This window comes from Scyliorhinus torazame, chromosome 1 (genome assembly GCF_047496885.1).
Source record: "Scyliorhinus torazame isolate Kashiwa2021f chromosome 1, sScyTor2.1, whole genome shotgun sequence".
NCBI classification, from domain to species: Eukaryota; Metazoa; Chordata; class Chondrichthyes; order Carcharhiniformes; family Scyliorhinidae; genus Scyliorhinus; species Scyliorhinus torazame.
The window spans coordinates 379,714,608-379,740,701 of record NC_092707.1 but is presented as its reverse complement, the minus strand read 5'-3'; the positions used below and the strand labels follow the sequence as shown (position 1 = coordinate 379,740,701).

The following is a 26,094-nucleotide window of genomic DNA, read 5'->3' as shown; positions in this document are numbered from 1 at the left end:
GTTGTAATACTCCCAACATTATCACTACTTGTTGTTGAGGTTTGATTGGAAAGCTGTGTTTTAAATTTAGTTTCGATTATCCAGACAGTTCTGCAGAATGAATCAGACGTTCAGACTCCATTCATTAAATGATTCTAAATTTAAAGAAGCAATTTAAAATTCGATATCAATTCAAGGAAACCCAGGTTTCAATTATTTTGAGATTTTACGGTACAAATAAACTTTTTCCATATTTATTTGGGCTTGGAACAGCTCAACCTATTCACATAGGATTTTCTAGGGTATGCAGCACAGAAACAGGCCATTCAGCCCAACGTTTCCATGCCAGCACATATTCCATCCAAGCTATCTGTCATCTTACTTCATCTATCTATTCCCGTCTCCCTCAGATACTCATCCAGCTTCCCCTTAAATTCATCTATACTTTTCACTTTTTAAAAAATTCACTTTACGGGATGTGGGCGTCGCTGATTAGGTCAGCATCTATTGCCCATCTCTAGTTGCCCTTCAGAAGGTCGTGGTGAGCTGTCTTCTTGAACCACTGCAGCCCGAGGTGTAGGTACACACTCATGCTGTTAGGGAGGGAGTTCCAGGATGTTACCCCAGCAACAGTGAAGGAACGGCGACATATTTCCAAGCCGGGGTGGTGTGTGACTTGGAGGGGAGCCTCCAGGTGGTGGGGTTCCCAGGTATCTATTGCTTTTGTACTTCTGGATGGTAGTGGTTGTGGGTTTGGAAGATACTGTCTAAGGAACCTTGGTGAGTTACTGCAGTGCATTTTGTAGATGATACACACTGCTGCCACTGTTCGTCAGTGGTGAAGGGTTTGAATGTTTGTGGAAGGGGTAGCAATCAAGCCCGCTTCTTTGTCTTGGACAGTGTCGAGCTTCTTGAGTGTTGTTGGGGCTGCACTCACCCAGGCAAGTGGAGGGTATTCCATTACACTCCTGACTTATGCCTTGTAGATGGTGGACAGGCCTAATTTTTGGACACGAAGGGCAATTTAGCATGTCCAATCCACCTAACCTGCATGTCTTTGGACTCTGGGAGGAAACCGGAGGAAACCCATGCAGACACAGGGAGAAGGTGCAGACTCCGCACAGACAGTGACCCAGTGGGGCATCGACCCTGTGAAGACAGTGCTAACCACTGTGTTACCATGCTGCCATGATAGTGGGGGATTCAGCGAAGGTAATGTCACTGAACATCATGGGGTGATGGTTAGATCCTGTCTTGTAGGAGATAGTCATTGCCTGGCACGAGTGTAACTTCAATGACTCCTGGTGATAATCAGTTTCACCTTCACACCTCTCTGGGTAAAGACGTTCTTGCCAAATTTCCTATTTGATTTCTTCGTCATATTCATCCCCACAAGAGGAAACAGTCTCTCTGTAGCCACCAAAACAAAACCCTTCATGATTTTAAAGACTTCTATTAGGTCAGCCCTCAGTCTTCTTTCTCCTCTCTCTCTTCCCCAACCCCCCCTCACCCACCAAGGGAAAAGAGAGACAGCCTGTCAATCCTTTCCCAATATGTATACACATGTATTTCTGCCATCGTCCTTGTAAAACTTCTTTGCTGCGTTCTCCTTTGTGCTGGGGAAGCCATTAATATTGTGCACCACATGGAAATTTTTCATTTAATTCTGCCAAATATTTGCTCAAAGCATTAAGACTTGTCACATCAAAAAAATGATCAAATTAACACATGCTACAGGAAAAATGCACAAGCATTTCCATACCACCATAGATTTGCATTTATTCAAGAACTTCAAAAAGGGGCGTGAAAATCAGCCACCAAGCAAGAAAAGGGAGAGAATAGGAAGGGGTCATCACAAATTGTCAGTTGAGGAGATTCATTGTTTTTTCAAAAGGTTTTTTGTAGAATTTACAGGGGGAATTCCAAGAAGCAGGACAAGCAGCCTGAAACCCCTTCCACCAGATGTAGTGGTAAGGAACAGGGGATTGCAGACAACAGTTACATGCTAAATTGCAGAGGCCAGAACTGAATTAATAGATGAGAGTTTTGGTGGATGGGGAGCTCGTAACTATAGGTTAAAATGACAAAGTGGGGCAGCACGGTGGCACAGTGAGTAGCACTGCTGTCTCACGGCGCCGAGGTCCCAGGTTCAATCCCGGCTCTGGGTCACTGTCCGTGTGGAGTTTGCACATTCTCCCAGTGTTTGCGTGGGTTTCGCCCCCACAACCCAAACATGTGCAGGCTAGGTGGATTGGCCACGCTAAATTGCCCCATAATGGGAAAAAATTAATTGGGTACTCTAAATTTTTTTTTTTTTTAAATGACAAAGGTAACTATTGAACAGCATTTAGGCTGAGAGATAGCCTGTTTGCTAATGAGACTGTGAGCTCCCCTTCCTGCTGGACCAGGTGGCTACCGTCCTCAATCTTAAATTCTATCGGTAAGTTTGCTGTCACGTGAAGTTTATTCTTGAACTTCTGCAGCAGCTCTTGTCATCTAATTAGCAGGAAATGTGGGGGGGGAGGCACACACCAGAGGCAGGCGAGGACTTCACCAACCTTTGTGGACTGTGTTTCTTCATTATATCCTGAATATGGTCAGGGATGAGGATATTATTATTCCTGTGACAGACCCACCTGTCAAATTCCAGGCACGGTCATTTCTGAAATTGGAGCTAGATTGTTTTGCACCACTTCTCTGATACACAATATACATTCCTGACAGGTAACCACTGCACACTATTTGTTACCTGCCTGCAGTCTCTAGGTAAAGCACTGCCAGTACACCAGATAGGATTCTATTACTCATTGCGGTGCACAATTTGGACTCAATAGCTGGGAAAAATTAACGCCTTTGCTGAGAAAATTTGCATGTTCTGGCCCCAACTTAGCTGTCGACCAGTATTCTAGAACAGAATTTAAGTCAGCCAGTGGCCTTGGAATATCCCGAATAAGCCAGTGGTCATCGGAGCGGGTTTGACTGAGAATTATTCTACTTTGTCCTGGATCTAAGTAACCTCTGGTGTACTTTCCCTGCTGCATATGCGGGCTGCCTGTTTTCTATGTTACGAGGAACAGAGAATACATAAAGACTGCTAATTCTGTGAATGATGCACTTTCTAAATCTACCAATGTGTTTGCAAAGGATGTGCAAAACAAAATTATGAAATGCACCATTTATGTACACCGCATAACCAGTGCACAGTCCTTGCATAACTGGCTTTAGTGGATTTTCATTAAAAGAAAAAAATGAGTCCAATTGAGAGGCTTCTGCTCAATCACAGTACTTAGCCACCTGGGTGAGACCAAATAATGTGGGGTGGGAGGGCAGGAGGAGTGAAAGATAACATGAACAGAGCTGAATGCTGTGGCACAGCAGATTATTACTCCACAATGACATACTGCACCTTGGGGATATGAACATACAAAATAGGAGTCTGCCATTCAGCCCTTCGAGTCTGCCCCCACCATTCACTGAACCAAAAAGCAGGACCTCAAAAGGTAGTAATTTCAGGATGCGACCAGTGCCAGATGGGGAGGCACGGTAGCACAGTGGTTAGCACAGTTGCTTCACAGCTCCAGGGTCCATGGTTCGATTCCTGGCTTGGGTCACGGTCTGTGCGGAGTCTGCACGTTCTCCCCGTGTGTGCGTGGGTTTCCTCCGGATGCTCCGGCTTCCTCCCACAGTCCAAAGATGTGCAGGTTAGGTGGATTGGCCACGCTAAATTGCCCTTTAGTCTCCAAAAAAAAAAAAAAAGGTTGGGTGGGGATGTTGGCTTAGGTAGGGTGTTCTTTCCAAGGGCCGGTACAGACTCACTGGGCCGGATGGCCTCCTTCTGCACTGTAAATTCTATGATTCACGCCCCTGACGCCTTCATGTGCAGGAAGTGTGTCCAACTGCAGCTCCTGTCAAGACCGTTCGACAGCTCTGGAGCTGCAGCTGGATTCACTTCGGATCATCCGCGAGGCTGAGGAAATCGTGGATAGCACATTCAGTAAGTTGGTCACACCGCAGATAAGAATTACTGAGGAAGATAGGAAATGGGTGACCACCGGACAGAGGAAGAGTAGGAAGGCAGTGCAGGGATCCCCTGAGGTCACCTCCCTCCAAAACAGATATACCGTTTTGGATACTGTTGGGGTAGATGGCTCACCAGCGGAAGGCAGCAGCAGCCAGGTTCATGGCACTGTGGCTGGCTCTGCGGCACAGGAGGGCAGGGAAAAGAGCAGCAGGGCCATAGTGATAGGGGATTCAATTGTAAGGGGAATAGACAGGCATTTCTGCAAACGAGACTCCAGGATGGTGTGTGGCCTCCCTGGTGCAAGGGTCAAGGATGTCTCGGAGCGGCTGCAGGGCATTCTGGAGGCGGAGGGTGAACAGCCAGCTGTAGTGGCGCATATCGGCACCAACAATGTAGGTAAATAACGGCATGAGGTCCTACAAGTTAAATTTAGGTAGTTCGGAGTTAAAAAGCAGGACCTCAAAAGGTGGTAATCTCAGGATGCTACCAGTGCCACATGCTAGTTAAAGTAGGAATGGCAGGATAGCCAACATGAATATGTGGATTGAGGGTTGGTGCGAGAGGGAGGGATTCAAATTCATGGAACATTGGAACCAGTTCTGTGGGAGGTGGGGACCAATACAAACCTGACAGTCTGCACCTGGACAGGACCTGAATCAATGTCCTGGGGGGGGAGGAGAGGAGGAGGACTCCAGTGCTGTTGGGAAGGGTTTAAACTCATTTGGCAGGGGGATGGGAACCAATGCAGGAAGTCGGAGGAAAGTAAGGTGGGGACAGAAACAAAAGGCAGTAAAGGAAAAAGTGGAAGGCAGAGAAACCAAAGACAAAAATCAAAAGGGCCACATTACATCATCATTCTAAAAGGGCGATAAATGTTAAAAAAACAAGCCTGAAGGCTCTGTGGCTCAATGCAAGGAGCATTTGAAATAAGGTTGATAAATTAACTATTCTGACAATCATCAACAAATATGATGTAATTGGGATCACAGAGACCTGGCTCCAGGGTGTCCAAGGATGGGAACTCAACATCCAGGGGTATTCAATATTCAGGAAAGGTAAAAGGAAAGGAAAAGGAGGTGGGGGTAGCGTTGCTGGTTAAAGAGGAGATTAACGCAATAGGAAGGAAGGACATTAGCCTCGACGATGTGAAATCTCTATGGGCTGAGCTGCGGGACACCACAGGGCAAAAAAATGTTAGTGGGAGTTGTGTACAGAGCAACAAACAGTAGTTGTGAAGATGGGGATGGCATCAAATAGGAAATTAAAAGGGCAGCACGGTGGCACAGTGGGTTAGCCCTGCTGCCTCATGGCGCCTAGGTCCCAGGTTCGATCCCAGCTCTGGGTCACTATCCTTGTGGAGTTTGTACATTCTCCCCGTGTTTGCGTGGGTTTCACTCCCACAACCCAAAGATGTGCAGGTTAGGTGGATTGGCCATGATAAATTGCCCTTAGTGGCCAAAAAGGTTAGGAGGGGTATTGGGTTATGGGGATAGGGTGAAAGTGAGGGCTTAAGTGGGTTGTTGCAGACTCGATGGGCCGAATGCCCTCCTTCTGCAGTGTATGTTCTATGTGCAGGCTAGGTGGATCGGCCATGCTAAATTGCCCTTTAATTGGAAAAAATGAATTGGGGACTCTAAATTTATTTTTGAGATGCATCCACTAAGGGTACAGCAGTTATTATGGGTGACTTCAATCTGCATATTGATTGGGCTAATCAAACTGATAGCAATGCGATGGAGGAGGATTTACTGGAATGTATAAGGGATGGTTTTCTCGGCTAATATGTCGAGGAACCAACTAGAGAGCAGGCCATTCGAGACTGGGAATTGTGCAATGAGAGAGGATTAATTAGCAATGTTGTGGCGCGAGGTCCTTTAGGGAAGAGTGACCATAATACGGGGTACGGCTGATTTAGCACAGTGGGCTAAACAGCTGGCTTGTAATGCAGAACAAGGCCAGCAGCGCGGGTTCAATTCCCGTACCGGCCTCCCCGAACAGGCGCCGGGGAATGTGGCGACCAAGGGCTTTTCACAGTAACTTCATTGAAGCCTACTTGTGACAATAAGCGATTATCATTATTAATTCTTCATTAAGATGTAGAGTGACACAGTTACGTCTGAGACTAGGGTCCTGAACTTAAAGGAAGCTAACTTTGATGGTATGAGGCATGCATTGGCTAAGATAAGCTGGCAAAGGATACTTAAGGGGTTGACGGTGGATAGGCAATGGCAGACATTTAAAGAACACATTTAAAGATGAACTTCAACAATTGTACATGCCTGTCTGACGCAAGAGCAAGACAGGGAAGGTCGCTGAATCATGGCTAAACAGGGATAGTGTTAAAGCCAAAGAGCAGGCATATAAATTGGCCACAAAAAGCAGCAAGCCTGAGGACTGGGAGAAATTTTAAATTCAGCAGAGGACAAAGTGTTTAATTTGGAAGGGGGAAAATAGAATATGAGAGTAAGCTTACAGAAAACATAAAAACTGACTGCTAAAGCTTCGATAGATATGTGAAGAGAAAAAGACTAGTGAAGACAAATGTAGGTCCCTTTCATTTACAATCAGGTGAATTCATAATGGGCAACAAAGAGATGGCAGACCAGCTGAACAAATACTTTGGATCGGTCTTCACTAAGGACACAAATAACCTTCCGGAAATACTAGGGGACAGAGGGTCTAGCATGAAGGAGGAACTGAAGGAAATCCTTATTAGTCTGGAACTTGTATTGGGGAAATTGAGGGAATTAAAATCCGATCAGTCCCCAGAGCCTGCTGCTCTGCAACCCAGAGTACTTCAGGAAGTGGCCCTAGAAATAGTGGATGCTTTGTGATCATTTTCCAGCATTCTATTGACTCTGGAAGAGTTCCAATGGATTGGAGGGTAGCTAATGTAACCCCACTTTTTCAAAAAGGAGGGAGAGTGAAAATGGGGAATTATAGGCCAGTTTTTAAAAAATAATCTTTATCATCACAAGTAGGCTTACATTAACACTGCAATCAAGTTACTGTGAAAAGCCCCTAGACGCCACACTCCGGCGCCTGTTCGGGTACACTGAGGGAGAATTCAGAATGTCCAAATTACCTAATAGCACGAGTTTCGGGACTTTTGGGAGGAAACCGGAGTACCCAGAGGAGACCCACGCAGACACGGGGAAAACATGGAGACTCCACACAGACAATGACCCAAGCCAGGAATCGAACCTGGGACCCTGGAACTGTGAAGCAACAGTGCTACCCACTGTGCTGCCGTGCTGCCCCTTAACCTGACATCAGTGAAGGGGAAAATGCTGGCGTAAATTATTAAGGATGACCAAGCATTTGGAAGGCAGGAACAGGATCGATGCAAGTCAGCGTGGATTCACTAAAGGGAAATCATGCTCGACAAATCTTCAGGATCTTTTGAGGATTTGACCAGTAGAGTGGACAAGGGTGAATCAGTGGATGTTGTGTATCTGGACTTTCAAAAGGCTTTTGACAAGGTCCCACTCAACAGATTAGTGAGCAAAACTAAAGCTCATGGTACTGGGGGCAAATATATTGATGTGGATTGAGAACTGGTTGGAAGACAGGAAGCAGAGAATGGGAATAAACGGGTCCTTTTCAGAGTGGCAGACAGTGACTAGTGGGGTGCCGCAGTGTTCAGTGGGACCCCAGCTCTTCACAATATACATTAATGATTTGGACGAAGGAATTGCATGCGATATCTCTAAATTTGCAATTGACACTAAGCTGGGTGGCAGTGTGTGCTGTGAAGGATACAAAAAGGCTGCATGGTGACTTGGACAGGCTGGCTGAGTGGGCAAATAATTGGCAAATGCAATATAATGTGGGTAAATGTGAGGTTATCCACTTTGGTGGCAAAAACAGGAGGGCAGATCATCTGAATGGTGGCAGTTTTGGAAAAGGGGAAGTGCAATGAGACCTGGGTGTCTTGGTGGAACAGTCGCTGAAGGTTGGCATGCAGGTACAGCAGGCGGTGAGGAAAGCTAATGGCATGCTGGCCTTCATAGATTGAGTATTTGACTATAGGACAAGGGATGTCTTGCTGCAGTTATATTTGGTGAGGTCAACCTCGAGTATTGTGTGCAGGTTTGGTCTCCTAGTTAGAGGAAGGACATTCTTGCCATTGAGGGTGTCCAGCAAAGGTTCACCAGACTAATTTCTGGGATGGCAGGACTGACATATGAAGAAAGATTGGATCAACTGGGCTTGTACTCACTGGAATTTAGAAGAATGAGGGGGAATCTCATACAAACATATAAAATCCTGATGGGACTGGACAGGCAAGATACGGGAAGAACGTTCCTGACGTTGGGGCACCCAGAATTAGGGGGTCACATCATAAGAATAAGGGGTAAGCCATTCAGGACTGAGATGAAGAAGAACTTCTCTCAGAGTTATAAACTTGTTAAATTCTCAACCACAGAAAGCTGTCGGGGCCAGTTCGTTGGATATATTCAAGAGGGAGTTGGACGTGGCCCTAGCAGCTAAAGGGATCAAGGGGTGTGGAGAGAAAGCGGGAGTGGGATACCGAATTTGCATGATCAGCCATGATCATATTGAATGGTGATGCAGGCTCGAAGGGCTGAATGGACTACTCCTGCACCTATTTTCTATGTTTCTATAATGGCTGATCTTCTACTTCAACACCATTTTCCTGCATTATCCCCCTTATCCCTTAATATGTAGAAACCGAGGACAGCACGGTGGCGCAGTGGGTTAGTCCTGCAGCCTCACGGCACCGAGGTCCCAGGTTCGATCCCGGCTCTGGGTCACTGTCTGTGTGGAGTTTGCACATTCTCCCCGTGTTTGCGTGGGTTTCACCCCCACAACCCAAAGATGTGCAGGGTAGGTGGATTGGCCACGCTAAATTGCCCCTTAATTGGAAAAAATGAATTAGGTACTCTAAAGTTAGAGAAAAAAAAAAATGTAGAAACCGATCAATCTCACTCTTGGACATACCCATGACTGAGCTACTCATAACTGAGCCTCCACAGCCCTCAGAGGAAGGGAATTCCTAAGATTCAGCACCCTCTGAGTGAAGAAATTCCTCCTCATCTGCCCCTTATTCTGAGACTGTGTCCCTTGACTTGAGACACCCCAGCCAGGGGATACATCATTCCTCATTTACCCTGTAGAGCGCTGTGGCTGGTTTGAAATGAGATCACCTATCTTTTTTCAAAACTCAAGAGAATAAAAGGTCCAGATTATGAAATTATTCCTCATAGGGCAATCCCCCCATCCCGGGAATTAATTTAGTGAACCTTTGTTGTACTCCCTCTATGGCAGGTATATCTTTCCCTCGGAAGGAGACTAAAACTGCACACAATCGTCCAGGTGAGATCACACTAAAGTCATTGAAGTGAGGCATCTCTCCTATACTCAATCCTCTTGCAATAAAGATGAAGCTAGAAAAGAATGTGGGCAACAACAATGTAAAGGATGCACAAGGAGCGATACTGGAAATAGTTGCACCATCAGTACAATCAGATATGTATGAAACTGCTAGAGGGGGCAGCATGGTGGCATAGTGGTTAGCATTGCTGCCTCATGGCGCTGATGTCCCAGGTTCGATCCCGGCTCTGGGTCACTGTCCGTGTGGAGTTTGCACATTCTCCCCGTGTTTGCATGGGTTTCACCCCCCCACAACCCAAAGATGTGCAGAGTAGGTGGATTGGCCACACTAAATTGTTCCTTAATTGGAATAAAAATGAATTGGGTGCTCTAAATTTATAATTTAAAAAAAGAAACTGCTAGAGAAAGTCCTGCAGGTTGTTGGCGGTGGGCAGGGGAGATAGTGAATGACAGAGAAGGTGGAAGTGAGAAAATCTAAGTGAGAAAGGGAGCAGGAGCGGATGCTTCCTTTTGTGGGGCATTCTAGGACAAGAGGTCATAGTCTCAGGATAAGGGGTAGCAAATTTAAAACAGAACGGAGGAGAAACTACTTCTCCCAAAGGGCCGTGAATCTGTGGAATTTGCCACCCAGTGTGCGGTGGATGCTGGGACAATGAGTAAATTTGAGGAGTTAAGACAGATTTTTAATTAGTAATGGGTTGACGGGTTATGGAGAACGGATAGGACGGTGAGGCCATGATGAGATCAGCCATGATCATACTGAATGGTGGAGCAGGCTCGAGAGGCTAAATTGCCTACTCCTTATGTTCTAAGAACCATTCTGTGTAATTCCACCTTCCAGCTCTTGGTCTGTAGCCCTGTAGGTAACAGCAGCTTAATTAATAAGGGGATTTATTGATTAATATGGGGGAGAAGGCATGAGAATGGGAATGAGGAACATATCAGCCATGATCGAAATGGAGCAGACTCCTTGGGCCGAATGGTTTAATTCTGCTCCTATAATCATAGGATCATAGAATTTACAGTGCAGGAGACCATTCGGCCCATCGAGTCTGCACCGGCCCTTGGAAAGAGCACCCTACCCAAGCCCACACCATCACTCTATCCCTTTATAATCTTATAAAGCTAATCAATTGTGCCAGGTAATGCTTACAGATAAAATGGAATATTATGTACAGAAAGGAACAAATTTAAGGTGTGCCTGTAAAATGCACAAAGCCCCTTTTTCCAGCTGCAGAAAATAGCTGTAAGTAAAGAGCGTAGATGTTGGAAAATTAATTGCATCTTCACAGGGGCAGGGAACAGAATTGGGGAGGGGAATGTAAGGGGAGCACAGGGATCCCAAGTCCCAGTTTCAACTGTGTGGATTGGAAAACAGTTTTGCTCAATGTGACACAAATGTGGTTGGAGCTATTCTCCAACCAGAACTAATTTAGATTTTTTTCTGCCCCAATAAACAGCAGTACTACTGAAGTGATTAAATCTTTCCACAAATTCCTGAGACATCAAATTTCTTAAACTGTGAAATTACTTTCAACAACCATACATCAATTGCCCAAACTGCATGTACAAGTGAAACTAGCCATCTGTACAGAGATATTAATATAAATGTGTAAAAAGACTGGTTAGTCTTTTTAAGTGAGCAATAAAGAAATTAAGTCAGGCACTATTTCCATAGTTTTACTGATCTAAACAATTGAAATTCTGTGCAAATGCAGTTCCATGAGTAGATAGATTATATGCCAATGCCATATTATAGATCTATAGAAAACCGATCTGCCCACCATAACTGTGACGATGCTAGACGAGAGAGCGGCCCTACTCCAATCTAATTTCCCTATGTTTTCTCCATACCCTCTCACATTCTTCTTTTACTTAAATTGTTATAATGTTGCTTCAGTAGTCACTTATGAAATTTTAAATCTAATTTTCAGTGATCATTCTGGCTGTATGCCCCCTCCTTTCGATTTGACAACCACTTGAAATGTTTCACAAAGCCTTTATATTGTGAAAACCTCTACTAGATTCTCTTTTAACCTTCTCCATTGGAACGTAAAAGTCCCACCGATTTGAGTCTTTCAGGTTATCATTCAGAAGAGTTGCTCTTTTGTATGCATACTTAATTACAAATTTGTTTGAAATTTTACAGTTCTAAGTTTAAAAAAAGAAATGATTAATTAATGTAACTAACTAGTTAAGAAATGGGCAAGGGTTTTGAAATCCATTTCAGAAATGGGATTCTACAAAGGTTGGATCCCGCACTCGCTGTTAATTTGCATACCAGGGATAGACAGCTGTGGGACAGGTTCCATGAATACCATCTGTGGAATATTAACCAACTTGAGCTTATCTTTCAAGATGGAGGTGGCAATAGGTCATAGAATACAAGAATTAGCAGGAGGACATTCGGCCCCAAGAGCCTGCTTGACCATTCGATAAGGTCGTGGCTCATCTGACTATGGCTCCAACTCCAGTTTCCTGTCTGTTTGTCCCCATAATCCTGGTTGATCAAAAACAGCCATGAATATATTTAATGACCTAGCCTCCATTACTCTCTAGGGAACAGAATTCCACAGAATAACAACACCCAGAAAATATTCTCCTCATCTCAGCCTTAAAATGGAAGATTTTTAACCCGTGTCCCATAGTTTTAAACTCCTCCACAATGGGAAGCATCCTCTGACCATCCACCCTGTCAAATCCCCTTAGAATCTCATTCATTTCAATAAGATCACCTCTCATTCTTCAAAGCTCCAATGGGCAGGGGGCAGCACGGTGGCTCAGTGGTTAGCACTGGGACTACGGCACTGAGGACACAGGTTCGAATCCCGGCCCTGGGTCACTGTCCGTGTGGAGTTTGCACATTCTCCCAGTGTCTGCGAGGGTTTCATCCCCACAACCCAAAGGTGTGCAGGTTAGGTGGATTGACCACGCCAAATTAGACCATAAGACATAGGAGCGGAAGTAAGGCCATTCGGCCCATCGAGTCCACTCCGCCATTCAATCATGGCTGATTTCAACTCCATTTACCCGCTCTCTCTCCATAGCCCTTAATTCCTCGAGAAATCAAGAATTTATCAACTTCTGTCCTAAAGACACTCAACGTCCCGGCCTCCACCGCCCTCTGTGGCAATGAATTCCACAGACCCACCACTCTCTGGCTGAAGAAATTTCTCCTCATCTCTGTTCTAAAGTGACTCCCTTTTATTCTAAGGCTGTGCCCCCGGGTCCTAGTCTCCCCTGCTAATGGAAACAACTTCCCTACATCCACCCTATCTAAGCCATTCATTATCTTGTAAGTTTCTATTAGATCTCCCCTCAACCTCCTAAACTCCAATGAATATAATCCCAGGATCCTCAGACGTTCATCGTATGTTAGGCCTACCATTCCTGGGATCATCCGTGTGAATCTCCGCTGGACCCGCTCCAGTGCCAGTATGTCCTTCCTGAGGTGTGGGGCCCAAAATTGCTCACAGTATTCTAAATGGGGCCCAACTAATGCTTTATAAAGCTTCAGAAGTACATCCCTGCTTTTATATTCCAAGCCTCTTGAGATGAATGACAACATTGCATTTGCTTTCTCAATTACGGACTCAACCTGCAAGTTTACCTTTAGAGAATCCTGGACTAGGACTCCCAAGTCCCTTTGCACTTCAGCATTATGAATTTTGTCACCGTTTAGAAAATAGTCCACGCCTCTATTCTTTTTTCCAAAGTGCAAGACCTCGCACTTGCCCACGTTGAATTTCATCAGCCATTTCTTGGACCACTCTCCTAAACTGTCTAAATCTTTCTGCAGCCTCCCCACCTCCTCCATACTACCTGCCCATCCACCTATCTTTGTATCATCGGCAAACTTAGCCAGAATGCCCCCAGTCCCGTCATCTAGATCGTTAATATATAAAGAGAACAGCTGTGGCCCCAACACTGAACCCTGCGGGACACCACTCGTCACCGGTTGCCATTCCGAAAAAGAACCTTTTATCCCAACTCTCTGCCTTCTGCCTGACAGCCAATCGTCAATCCAAGTTAGTACCTTGCCTCGAATACCATGGGCCCTTATTTTACTCAGCAGTCTCCCATGAGGCACCTTATCAAAGGCCTTTTGGAAGTCAAGATAGATAACATCCATTGGCTCTCCTTGGTCTAACCCATTTGTTATCTCTTCAAAGAACTCTAACAGGTTTGTCAGACACGACCTCCCCTTACTAAATCCATGCTGACTTGTCCTAATCTGACCATGCATTTCCAAGAATTTAGAAATCTCATCCTTAACAATGGATTCTAGAATCTTGCCAACAACCGAGGTTAGGCTAATTGGCCTATAATTTTCCATCTTTTTCCTTGTTCCCTTCTTGAACAGGGGGGTTACAACAGCGATTTTCCAATCCTCTGGGACTTTCCCGGACTCCAGTGACTTTTGAAAGATCATAACTAACGCCTCCACTATTTCTTCAGCTATCTCCTTTAGAACTCTAGGATGTAGTCCATCTGGGCCCGGAGATTTATCAATTTTTAGACCTCTTAGTTTTTCTAGCACTTTCTCCTTTGTGATGGCTACCATATTCAACTCTGCCCCCTGACTCTCCGGAATTGGTGGGATATTACTCATGTCTTCTACTGTGAAGACTGACACAAAATACTTATTTAGTTCCTCAGCTATTTCCTTGTCTCCCATCACTAGATTACCAGCGTCATTTTGGAGCGGCCTAATGTCAACTTTTGCCTCCCGTTTGTTTTTAATGTATTTAAAGAAACTTTTACTATCATTCCTAATGTTACTGGCTAGCGTACCTTCATATTTGATCCTCTCTTTCCTTATTTCTCTCTTTGTTATCCTCTGTTTGTTTTTGTAGCCTTCCCAATCTTCTGACTTCCCACTACTCTTTGCCACATTATAGGCTTTCTCTTTTGCTTTGATGCATTCCCTAACTTCCTTTGTCAGCCATGGCTGCCTAATCCCCCCTCTGATAACCTTTCTTTTCTTTGGGATGAACCTCTGTACTGTGTCCTCAATTACTCCCAGAAACTCCTGCCATTGCTGTTCTACTGTCTTTCCCACTAGGCTCTGCTCCCAGTCGATTTTCGTCAGTTCCTCCCTCATGCCCCTGTAGTTACCTTTATTTAACTGTAACACCTTTACATCTGATTCTACCTTATTTCTTTCAAATTGGAGATTGAATTCAACCATATTATGATCACTGCCTCCTAAGTGCTCCCTTACTTTAAGATCTTTAATCAAGTCTGGCTCATTACATAACACTAAGTCCAGAATGGCCTGTTCCCTCGAAGGCTCCATCACAAGCTGTTCCAAAAAGCCCTCCTGTAAACAGTCAATGAATTCCCTTTCCTTGGGTCCACTGGCAGCATTATTTACCCAGTCCACCTGCATATTGAAGTCTCCCATGATCACTGTGACCTTGCCTTTCTGACATGCACTTTCTATTTCGTGGTGCATTTTGTGCCCCCGGTCCTGACCACTGTTAGGAGGCCTGTACATAACTCCCATTATGTTTTTTTTGCCTTTGTGGTTCCTCAACTCTACCCACACAGACTCCACAGCATCTGACCCTATGTCATTTAGTGCTATTGATTTAATTTCATTCCTAATTAACAAGGCAACCCCGCCCCTCTGCCCACCTCCCTGTCTTTTCGATAGGTTGTGAATCCCTGGATGTTTAAATGCCAGTCCTGAACCTCCTGCAACCATGTCTCTGTGATGCCTACCACATCATACCTGCCAGTCACAATCTGGGCCACAAGCTCATCTACCTTGTTCCGTACACTGCGCGCATTTAAATATAGCACCTTTAATTCTCGATTGACCGTCCCTTTTTGTTTTCTTAGTGTGGTGGGCCTTGGTTTACTGAGCCTTTCCATACACTGTGTCATATTTTGTGGGATGGGGACTATAGTAACCTCTCCTGAGTTTTGTCTTTTTGTGCTTTTTTGTATTCCTAAGCAGCTACGCTTCCCAGTGATTACTTCACCTCTTGGTTCCCTGACTTTCCCTTCCCCCCCAATCTTTAGTTTAAAGTCCTATTGACCACCCTATTTATTCTTTTCGCCAGAACACTGGTCACAGCTCGGTTCAGTGTTCCTTAATTGCGAAAAAAAAAATAATTGGATACTCTAAATTTTTTTTTTTTTTTTTTAATTTCAATGGCTATACACCCAACATGCTCAACCTTTCCTCAGAAACCTTACATCCAGAAACTTCCAATTGTAGCTTTTGGATGACAAGAATTAAAAGCTTGGCCTAAATGATAATCTCTCTGTAGCCTCAATAAACCCCAACTTCTGCACTTCACTGACTCATATTTCTGCAGAAGTTCTCTCTGCTAAATTCTGCTGGAGGGATAGCAAAGCAAAAAAATCTTCCAACTCCAAACCAGACCTCCTCCTGCCAGCATTAAGGCTGATACTGACTGCGTTACCGTGTAGGCAGCAAACAAAGGGGAGAGGAGACTTTATTGCTGTGCAAAGACTACGCATGTGTGTGCATGTGGGCGATTATGAAAAAGAATCATACCTTTGTCTGTGCGAAGACGTTTAAATGAATCAGTTTTCGACAATCTTTGGTCACAGATTACTTTAGAGCCAAGTTTGACAGTCAAATCTATTGACCGGTAGCCTTGGGGGAGTTTGCGGTCATACAAGAGAGTTAACAGCTGGGCTAGTGTCACCTCTGCCGGCAGTGGTTGACCTAGGAAACAACATCTGGTTGTTATTTTTAGACATCTAAACAATTATTAAATGATTTTAAAAGGACGTTTTAAAAAGTCTGTCACACATCTATTACCTTGTACTAAATTAATGTACAATAGACTTACTAATCTATCAGCACGGAGTAAAAATAAACAAAATAGGCACCTCAACTTGCACAGACATTGTTTTCACTGTCTTGTCTTACAGTTCTTAAGTTATTCACTGAAGTATTAACTCAAGGGTATGCGCTCAAATGCTGACGAGTGGTTCAAGCTCAAAGGTAAACCTAAATGGGTGTGCTGTAGTAGTAGCAGTTATGCTACTTGATAATTCAGGGGCATGCACAACAATCCAGAAAACAGATTCAAATCTGAACATCACCTTTGGAGACTTGAGAAACAGTTTTTAGAAGTATCTAGGAAATCTAGGAAACCTGGTGTAAAACTTCTTACTAGGAAATAACAGGCTGGCATTGGTAAAAATGATCATGGGAATGTCAGATTGTGAAAAACCCTAACTGGTTCACAGATGTCCCTTCGGGATGGAAATAGTCGTTCTCACATGGTGACTCCAGTCCCACACCAATGACTCTTAACTGCCTTCTGAAGTGACATAGTTCAGCTCAAAAGAGTAACCAGAATCAACATCTGGTGCCAAAGCAGCAGTCATACTGCAGTCAAACCTCAGGCAGGCTGTTGGAATTCAGATTTGACCAAAGTAAAATACACAACCAACATACAAACTGCCAGAATATGTCTGGATCTGCCCCGTCAATCACCCATTAAGGAGATCATTGCACCCTACTGATGTGTACAGGTCTATTGTCAGTAGCCTAGATCAAGCCAGACTTTCCGTCACCCAGGGTTTCTACTGTTACCTTATGTGGGAACAGGTTATGTGCAGCCCACACCACCAGAGATGGGGCACCTGGGCGGACTCAGGTGGCCTGGCAAACGGTTATCAACCGTACCATTGGCAGCTGAGACACCCTCCCGAGGCATCATTGGCAGAAAGCCAGAGGAAATGGCAAAAGGGCGTGAAGAGAGGGGGATACAAACAGGTACTCCGGACACCTCGAAAGCAAAGACTGTGTGTGAGGTCATCTTGACCAGGTCGGAGAAGTGAAAACCAGACCAGACCAAACCGGAAGCAAGTGACCGCCAGCGAGAACCACCTTTGTAAATACGGGCCAGAGGAATTTCAGCTATCAGATCCATAGCCTACCAAGCCATCTTTATGGGTGGTGTATACTGATCTTGGGTACCTCTGGTATTTTGTGGGTCATTAGAATTTTGAACTTGTATTTGTGGTTTGTTTCCTCGTTAATAAAGACACTAGGTAAAACCTTTGAGTAAGTAAACTGGTCTAAAGTATTTGAGGTTTTAGGGCAGCACAGTGGCACAGTGGTTAGCACTGCTGTCTCACGGCGCCAAGGTCCCAGGTTCTATCCCGGCTCTGGTGTGGAGCATGGAACATAGGACTGTACAGTACAGTACAGGCCCTTCGACCCACGATGTTGTGCCGAACTAGTCTGAAACTAAGATCCAATCAACCTACTCCCAATCATTCTAGTGCACTCCATATGCCTATCCAATAACCGCTTGAAAGTTCCTAAAGTGTCCGACTCCCACTACTATAGCTGGGTGTGCGTTCCACGCCCCAACCACTCTCTGTAAAGAACGTACCTCTGACATCCCTCCTATATCTTCCACCATGAACCTTATAGTTATGCCCCCTTGTAACAGCTACATCCAGCCGAGGAAAAAGTCGCTGAACGTCCACTCTATCTATCCCTCTCATCATCTTATACACCTCAATTAAGTCACCTCTCATCCTCCTTCGATCCAATGAGAAAAGCCATAGCTCCCTCAACCTTTCCTCGTAAGACCTACCCTGCAATCCAGGCAGCATCCTGGTAAATCTCCTTTGCACACTTTCCAATGCTTCCATATCCTTCCTATAATGAGGTGACCAGAACGGCACACAATACTCCAAATGTGGTCTAACCAAGGTCTTGTACAGTTACAGCATAACCTCACGGCTCTTAAACTCAATCTCTCCGTTAATAAATGCAAACACACCATAGGCTTTCTTCACGGCTCTATCCACTTGGGTGGCAACTTTCAGAGATCTGTGGACATGAACTCCGAGATCTCTCTGCTCCGCCACATTCTTCAGAACCTGCCGTTAACCTTGTAATCCACATTCAAATTTGTCCTACCAAAATGAATCACCTCACACTTATCAGGGTTAAACTCCATCTGCCACTTTTCAGCCCAGCTCTGCATCCTATCAATGTCTCTTTGCAGCTTACAACAGCCCTCCACATTATCCACTACTCCACCAATCTTGGTGTCATTAGCAAATTTACTAACCCAACCTTCAACTCCATCATCCAAGTCATTGATAAAAATCACAAATAGCAGAGGACCCAGCACTGATCCCTGTGGCACACCGCTGGTGACTGGGCTCCAAGATGAAAATTTACCATCTACCACCACCCTCTGTCTTCTATGTGATAGCCAGTTACTGATCCAATCGGCCAAATTCCACTCTATGCCATGCCTCCTTACTTTCTGAATGAGCCGACCATGGGGCATCTTATCAAACCCCTTACTAAAATCCATGTATACGACATCAACTGCTCTACCATCATCTATGTACTTAGTTACCTCCTCAAAGAATACAATCATACTTGTGTGGCAAGACTTACCCCACACAAATCCTTGCTGACTATCCTGGATTAAGCGTGGAGTTTGTACATTCTACCCGTGTTGTAGCCATCTGGGATGACCACATCCCGATTACAAAATGGACACTTGCAAAGAATGCAGGGAAAATTGGACAATACCGAAAAAGTAAGCAGGTGCAAGGTCTGTCTATTGATTAAAGCTGTAGCTCTCAGACAAGACCAGTACTGCAGAACCATCTACATACTAATGAGCTATCCCCGGGAACAAAAGGCAACATTTAGGTAAACAATGCTAAGACATGACACCCTGGCGCCAGAGGAGACTAAAACAAAGCAAACCAACGGCCACCTAGGACACGCCCAGCAACCAGGGAACCCACCCCTCTATTGGAGGAAAATCGATAAGGACGATTGGGAAACGGCCCAATTAATTGGGGCCAAGTTAAAGGCCCACCCAAAAGCGCGCGAAGCCCCTTTGGGTATAAAAAGGATTCTCCAAGAGAGAATCTTTCTCTTGGCCTTGGCTCTCAGCGAGGAGAGACCTGCCAAAGCTACGCCAGACCAAGTAAGTTCCAAGTTACGCACGCTACGAGATAGACGCTCCTAGTTGCTGCCCTGTAAACAGCTCAACCCAGCAGCCTCAGAACCGAGAAACGGCCATTGTTCCTCTGACTGAGTGGGCACCTGAAGCTAAGTATAGGCTTTTAGTAATAGTGATAGTTTAGGTTGTAGAGTTTTATGCATGAGTAGATTTGACTGTGTGTAAATAAATGAGCATTGCTTTTGAACTTACTATCTGGTGTATCGAGTCTTTGATCAGTATTCGGTTTTGAACCTTGTGGCGGTATCGCAAGATACCTGGTGACTCATGAGCAAACGTAATTAAACAGAGCCAAATTAAGGGACAACAGCAAGTTAACAACAGTGTTTGTATGGGTTTCGCCCCCACAACCCAAAGATGTGCAGGGTAGGTGGATTAGCCATGCTAAATTGCCCCTTAATTGGAAAAATATGGATTGGTACTCTAAATTAAAAACATTTTATATGAGGTTTTACAGGTACAACAATGGGCACATCTTCCTTCATCACCTGTAATCAGTTTGGGATAAATGCTTCTGAGAGTGAAGGCTATAATCTACAGTGCGGAATAGGAGTATTAATCCTCTCGTAACATTTACTCACCTGGTAAAAGTTTGTGGTACAGATGGAACACAGGGACACTAATTGTTTTGTTAGCAGATTCTGTAGATGAGGAGGCAGTTGCCAACTTGTCAGTCATCACTCTTCCTCTTCTTGATGGTGGCCTTGGAGGTGTAGATGAAACAGCTCTCTTTGATTGGGACTTCAGCCCTGATAAAGCATGACAGTGTAAGTCCAGGTGACAAACACTCAGAAGAAACATCCGTTAAAAGCACAAAAAGGAACTCCACTGTCTGATGAGAGGACGGCATTAGTGAAGCTTGGTTCAAATCTACTGAAAACTTTCACAGTTAATGAGATGGTGAGTTAATATTTATGAGCACACACAAAAAGTAGTCAGTCGGAAGCAGCATAAAGTTGCCTATATATCTTCGAGAGCTTTTAAAAATTACTATAATGGCCAAATTAAGATCCTATTTGCTTAGACAATGCCTTTTAAGAGTCACTCAAGGATACCTCATTCCCTACATAATCACAGAACAACCTACCTGAGAGGGGATGTCAAGTTAATGGCATCTATAGAGATGAGAAATTGAAGATGTTATGCTTCCCAATTTAAAATGAAGGAATATGCAAAAAATGTACCCTTGGACTTTTGTTTTCTTAAGCCCAGCAACAGAAATTTATTACGGAATTCACACAAGTCATGAGAAATCAATTTTTAGCCAGCCTTCAATGTGCTGCATGTTGTTACTGGAACATATTCAGCTGAGCAGGGATACTGCTGGAAGTTTAATTCAGAACGCAGCTTTTTAAAATCTAACTAGCACGCTATGTTGCACGCAAGAAAATTCCCAGGTAAATTTGAGTATATAATTGAAAAGTAAGACTTGAACTGGCTTTGAACACCATGAAAATATTATGTGATATAATGTGCAGCATCCACCACATTTTTCAAGTGAATTTGGACAGTTTAAAATAACGCATCAGAACAAAAGCTTTTAAAAATAATCTGTACTTATTCTCCCAGCACACAATTATTTCACAATGCATCAGCAATAAATATTCTGTATTCTGAAGTAGCAACCTTTTTCTGCATGATTAAGTGAAGAGGCCACCAGGGGGTTCATAAAACAAAATTGCAGCATATACATAACTGGGTGCGCACAGATGTATTACAAGCATTAATTACCAGAGGCAACAACAACACTGTAGTTGTCTTGGAAGCCATTGTCACTTTTCAACTTGTCTTTCTCCTCTTGGTTCCTTTTCTCCTTTTCCTCTTTTTGCTCACTGATTAATTTAGCAGTGATACTTGGTGTATCTAATGTGCAAAAGTGCACAGGGCGAAAATACATACATGTCAAAGGACAGTCAATGCTCTAAACATGAAACTTCAAAATAATCCTCCAATCAATTTCCAAAATTATTTTCCCTAATAACCAAACACACGAGTTACTGAACCATAAGACCATAGGAACAGAATTAGGCCACTCGGCCCATCGAGTCTGCTCCGCCATTCAATCATGGCTGATATTTTCTCATCCCCATTCTCTTGCCTTCTCCCATGTTTAATATTAGTATGTAAGCACGCCCTTTATTAACCGCCCTTCATTCTGGTTGACCCACAAGACCAATGCATCATTATAGTATCTTTTCATGCACTAGGTTTGTACAACTACTCACATATTTTGAAGGAAACAACAAAGAACCGTTGATTTATTCAAGGTCTTGTAGGAAAGATAATTTATCAGAGAAATCCTGGCTAACAAACTGTAAACAGATTTTGCTGAGTCTGACAGCCACAGTACCCATAACTAAAATCTGTAATATGAACTATAGAGACTGACCTTGACAGCTGAATTAATAGACCCATAACCGGATTTTCAAGTAAATGTCAATTAGAGATGGAATCTTTTATAATTCTCCACCACTTCGAACAATGTTGAAAATGTTATTTTATTTTCCAATTTTAAAATGAGAAATGCTTACGGTTTTGAATGATAACTAAACTGGCCAAGTCTGTGATTTAAATGTGTTCAAACAGTATTCTGCTATAAACAATTGATTTGGATCTGAATGTTGGGGGTACAAATAAAAAATGTACAGATACAAAAAACTGGCCATGTAATGAAAAAGAAACTGTAGATTGCTAGAAGATATCAGTGGGGTAGTCGGATGGACAGAACTGTGGTAAATGGAGTTCAATCCCAAGAAGTGTGAGATAATGGACTTGGGGAAGGCTAACCAAGGAAGGGAATACACAATAAATGGAGAAATACTGAGAAGTATAGCGGAAGAGAGGAATTGTGGAGTGCACCCTGAAGGTGGCTGGATAGGAGGATTGGGTGGTCAAGAAGGGATATGAGATACTTGCTTTAATGAGCTGAGGCACTGAATGTAAGAGCGAGGAGGTTATGCTTGTAACCACATGAAATGAAAAAATGAAACCACCGGTTAGGCTACAAAGGGAAGTACTGTGCAATTCTGGTCAGCAAACTTAAGGAAAGATTTGATTGCAATAAAGAGGCATCCTTCCAGGCTGGAAATGTCTGTGATTCTACAGCTAGATTCGGGTTGACCACTTTTGTCCCCAAGGAAAGCATTAACCCCAGTTTGCAGCAAAGTACCAAATGAAAAAAATGTAATTACACTTGATCTATGCCCATTTGCTACTGACCTACAGCATTAAATGTCAGTCGAATTTCACATCTCTATTAGAATATTCAGTTTTCTCCTTAACCTTTAAGTATGCAATCCATTACAAATAAATGTGCATATAACTGAAATAATCCTAAACTTCGTACACAACATTAAGTACATAAAAACGTGGTCCTTCCTGAACAAAGCATACCAGTATAATCTGGTCCTCCATTTTAATTCTAGAAAAACGTTTACATTAATCCTAAAGCTCTCGATCAACATTAGGACTTAAAATGCCACTGATAATTATACATGAATCCATATCATACTACGTACAGGTTTTTGCCGCACATATGCACATATAATTAGTTGAAGTCCTGACTGGAGATACTTCCAATAAAATTTACTTTACAAAAGGGCAAGTTCGATTCTTCAAAGGTCTAAAGGTGTCAAAGTTTTTGCATGAACACCATCACATCTGTGCAGACAACATGAAACGTTGAAAGGTTTATTGGATTACGTTTTAATACATACATGATTTTAAAATAATACCTGATACACGGTCCAAAACTTCAGCCAGCGTGGTTGAAATTGGCAAATGTAGGGTGCGATATTTATGTCCAGCTCCATACATGGGATGTTGGATCACATGGCTGGTAGCATTAATTCTGCCTTTATAGAGCTAAAAGAAAAAAAATTGTGGGAGATGGATAAATAATTATGACTCACAGTAGAATGAACACATGACACAAGATTTTTAAAAATTGTGCTATGAAATAGAATTACATCAAAGTTACGAACATGGAAATTAGTTTGTGCCAGTTTTTATCCTCCACGCAAGTAAATAACTCCAGGCACATTTACACCCTGTTCCCATATTTAAATTGCTTTCTTCGTCCAATTGATCGAGAATGTTGACACAAGTTTTTTGTGCACAAATAACCCCCCCCCCCCCCCCCACCGTTTCTCCAACCATCCGCACCTCACCCATCCCCACCAACCCAACTTTAGAATTGTACTCATTGGTTTATATTGCTTCTCCTTGCTCTTCCCTCATCATGTTTCTGCGCTGTACATTTCATTTCATGCCCATTCCATCAACTTTTGTCCTTTTGAAATCTATCACTATCCTATACCCAGTTCAACAATATTTGCATGTTTGTGTCATCTGCAAATATCAAAATTGTGCCCTATACACCCAAGTCTACATGACTTAACACAGTGCTCCAAGAACTGACCCTTGGGGAACATCACTGTATACCTGCCTCAAGTCCAAAAACCTTTGACACTCTGGTTTCCTGTCACAGCCAACTTCATATCCATGTCGCCAGTGTGCCTTTTATTCAACGTTCTTGAGAAACCTATTATGTAGCATTTTATCAAATGCCTTTTGCAGGTCCATGTACGTCACATTTACTCTCATCGTTGCTTTTTGTTCCCGTAACAAAAAGCGTAATTAATTTGTTAGACATGAATTGATTTCAACAAATTGGAATTGGCTTTCCTTAATTCATTCACTCTTGCCCAAGTGACTGTTAATTTTGTCCTGGGTTGTCATTTCTACAAGTTTCCTCATCATCAAGGTTAAACTGACTGGCTTGTTTATTCTTGCGCCCTTTCTTTGAAAAAGGTGTAGAATTTGCAATTCTCCAGATCTCTGGAGCAACCCTACATCAAAGGAATATTGAAAGATTTTGGCCAGTGCATCCACGATTTATGCATTTACTTCCCTCAGCATCTTCTGGTTCATCCCATTTAGTCCTGGTGACATATCAATCTTATGTACAGCCAGCCATTCTAAATCCTCCTCTATCAATCTTTGGACCATCCAGTACCTTAACTATGACAGATCAGTCATGATCTTATTGAAAAGGTCAGAGTTAGTTAAAGGTGCCCTATGGCTTATTCCTGCTTCTATTTCTTATGAAGGGCATGGTAGCACAGTGGTTAGCACTGTTGCTCCACAGCGCAAGGGGCCCGGGTTCGATTCCCGGCTTGGATCACTTTCTGTGCGGGGTCTGCACATTCTCTCCATGTTTGTCGGGTTTCCTCCGGGTGCTCCGGTTCTCTCTCCCCCCCCCCCCCACACACACACAAGTTCTAAAAGATGTGCTTGTAAGGTGAAGTGGACATTCAGAATTCTCCCTCAGTGTACCCCTCAGAAAATCACATGCGCAAATAATGAAAAACTTATTTGCTTTTTTCTTTGCTCACGGAGTGCGCCATATCAGTCAACCTCATTGCTTTCTTCGCGGAAAATTAATCGTCAGCTGAAGGACGGGGTTAGTTTAGCTTAGAGTAGGGGGGTTAATAAAGGTGGGACCTGTAAGGGAGGGAGACGGCTTTTGCACTATGTTTATAGTTTCATGTACATTGTTTATTTTGGTGTTGTTATAATACCAAAAAATACCTCAATAAAATGTTTATTAAAAACAAATAACCTCATTGCTTGGTGGAGCAGACTCGATGGACCGAATGGCCCACTTCTGCTCCTATGTCTTACGGCATATTTAATGCCTTTTCCTAATTGCCTGCAAAAAGATGGTGGGTGAGGCACCTCTTGAACTCTGCAGTACATGTGACATAGGTATTTGCATTATGACTTTTTCCATAATGATTCTTAGGGGCAAGAATGTATTTTCCGCCTATATTTCACCACATACATTCGCAGTTTAGAGTTTACTGTGCATCAAGAAATTTTTAATTAAATAATAAGCTCAATTGAGCAGAAATAACAAAGTTGGAATATAATGTCTCAAACTGAATATTAGGTCATCTGCATCACCACAGTGCCACCCAGCGCATTAAATAATTTTGAAATTAAGATTTCTCTGGAAATCAAATGCGACTAGAAATCCTGTGGCAACTCCACCTTATACTCGCTTGTAACATTGAACGCAGTCCAAGGAAGCCATCTAGTGGATGCGTCACTACATTGTAAACCAAGAAATAGATTCAGGTTTATTCACCTGGAATGTGGATTGCTGGGTTAATCCAACGCAGGACTACAAATTCTATTTTTATTGCACAAAATTCTTGAAAGCTTTATGAATTACGCTATGGAATTAAATTAATTTTTCATTAGAATCAGTAAGCCATGAGCCTGCTCTATACTCTCTAAAATAACTGTTTTTCCAATAATTATGGACATTAGTTTACAGCCAAACTCCATTTCCATTTCACAGAATAATAGTGCAGAAGAGGCTCTTTGGCCCATCGAGTCTGCACTGATGCATGAAAGGCACCTGATCTGCCTACCTAATCCCATTTGTCAGCATTTGGCCCATAGCCTTGAATGTTATCACTTACCAAGTGCTTATCCAAGCCGCCTCTACCACCCTCCCAGGCAGTGCATTCCAGACCGTCACCACCCTCTGGGTAAAATGGTTCTTCCTCAAATCCCCCTAACATCCTGCCCCTCACCTTGAACTTCTTGGGTGGGATTCTCTGAGCCACCACGCCGAAATCGTGATCAGCACCAGGGGGGGGAATGGCGTTGATACCGGAAACCATTGCGACACCGCTCCCGCGGGTATGGGCCATTGACAGAGAG

At 43.5% G+C, this 26,094-nt stretch overlaps 1 protein-coding gene across 5 annotated transcripts in view; it reads right to left on the bottom strand.

Annotated features, from left to right (window-relative positions):
* Window positions 1–26,094, bottom strand: part of birc6 (baculoviral IAP repeat containing 6) — a 371,663-nt gene that overhangs the window by 125,491 nt on the left and 220,078 nt on the right. For all 5 annotated transcript variants that reach the window (XM_072512201.1, XM_072512210.1, XM_072512218.1 and 2 more), the window contains 4 exons: window positions 23,094–23,223; window positions 21,091–21,222; window positions 19,941–20,108; window positions 15,891–16,064 (listed from right to left, as the gene is read on the bottom strand). In XM_072512201.1, coding sequence (XP_072368302.1) covers window positions 15,891–16,064; window positions 19,941–20,108; window positions 21,091–21,222; window positions 23,094–23,223 — 604 coding nt within the window. The remainder of the gene's footprint in view (window positions 1–15,890; window positions 16,065–19,940; window positions 20,109–21,090; window positions 21,223–23,093; window positions 23,224–26,094) is intronic.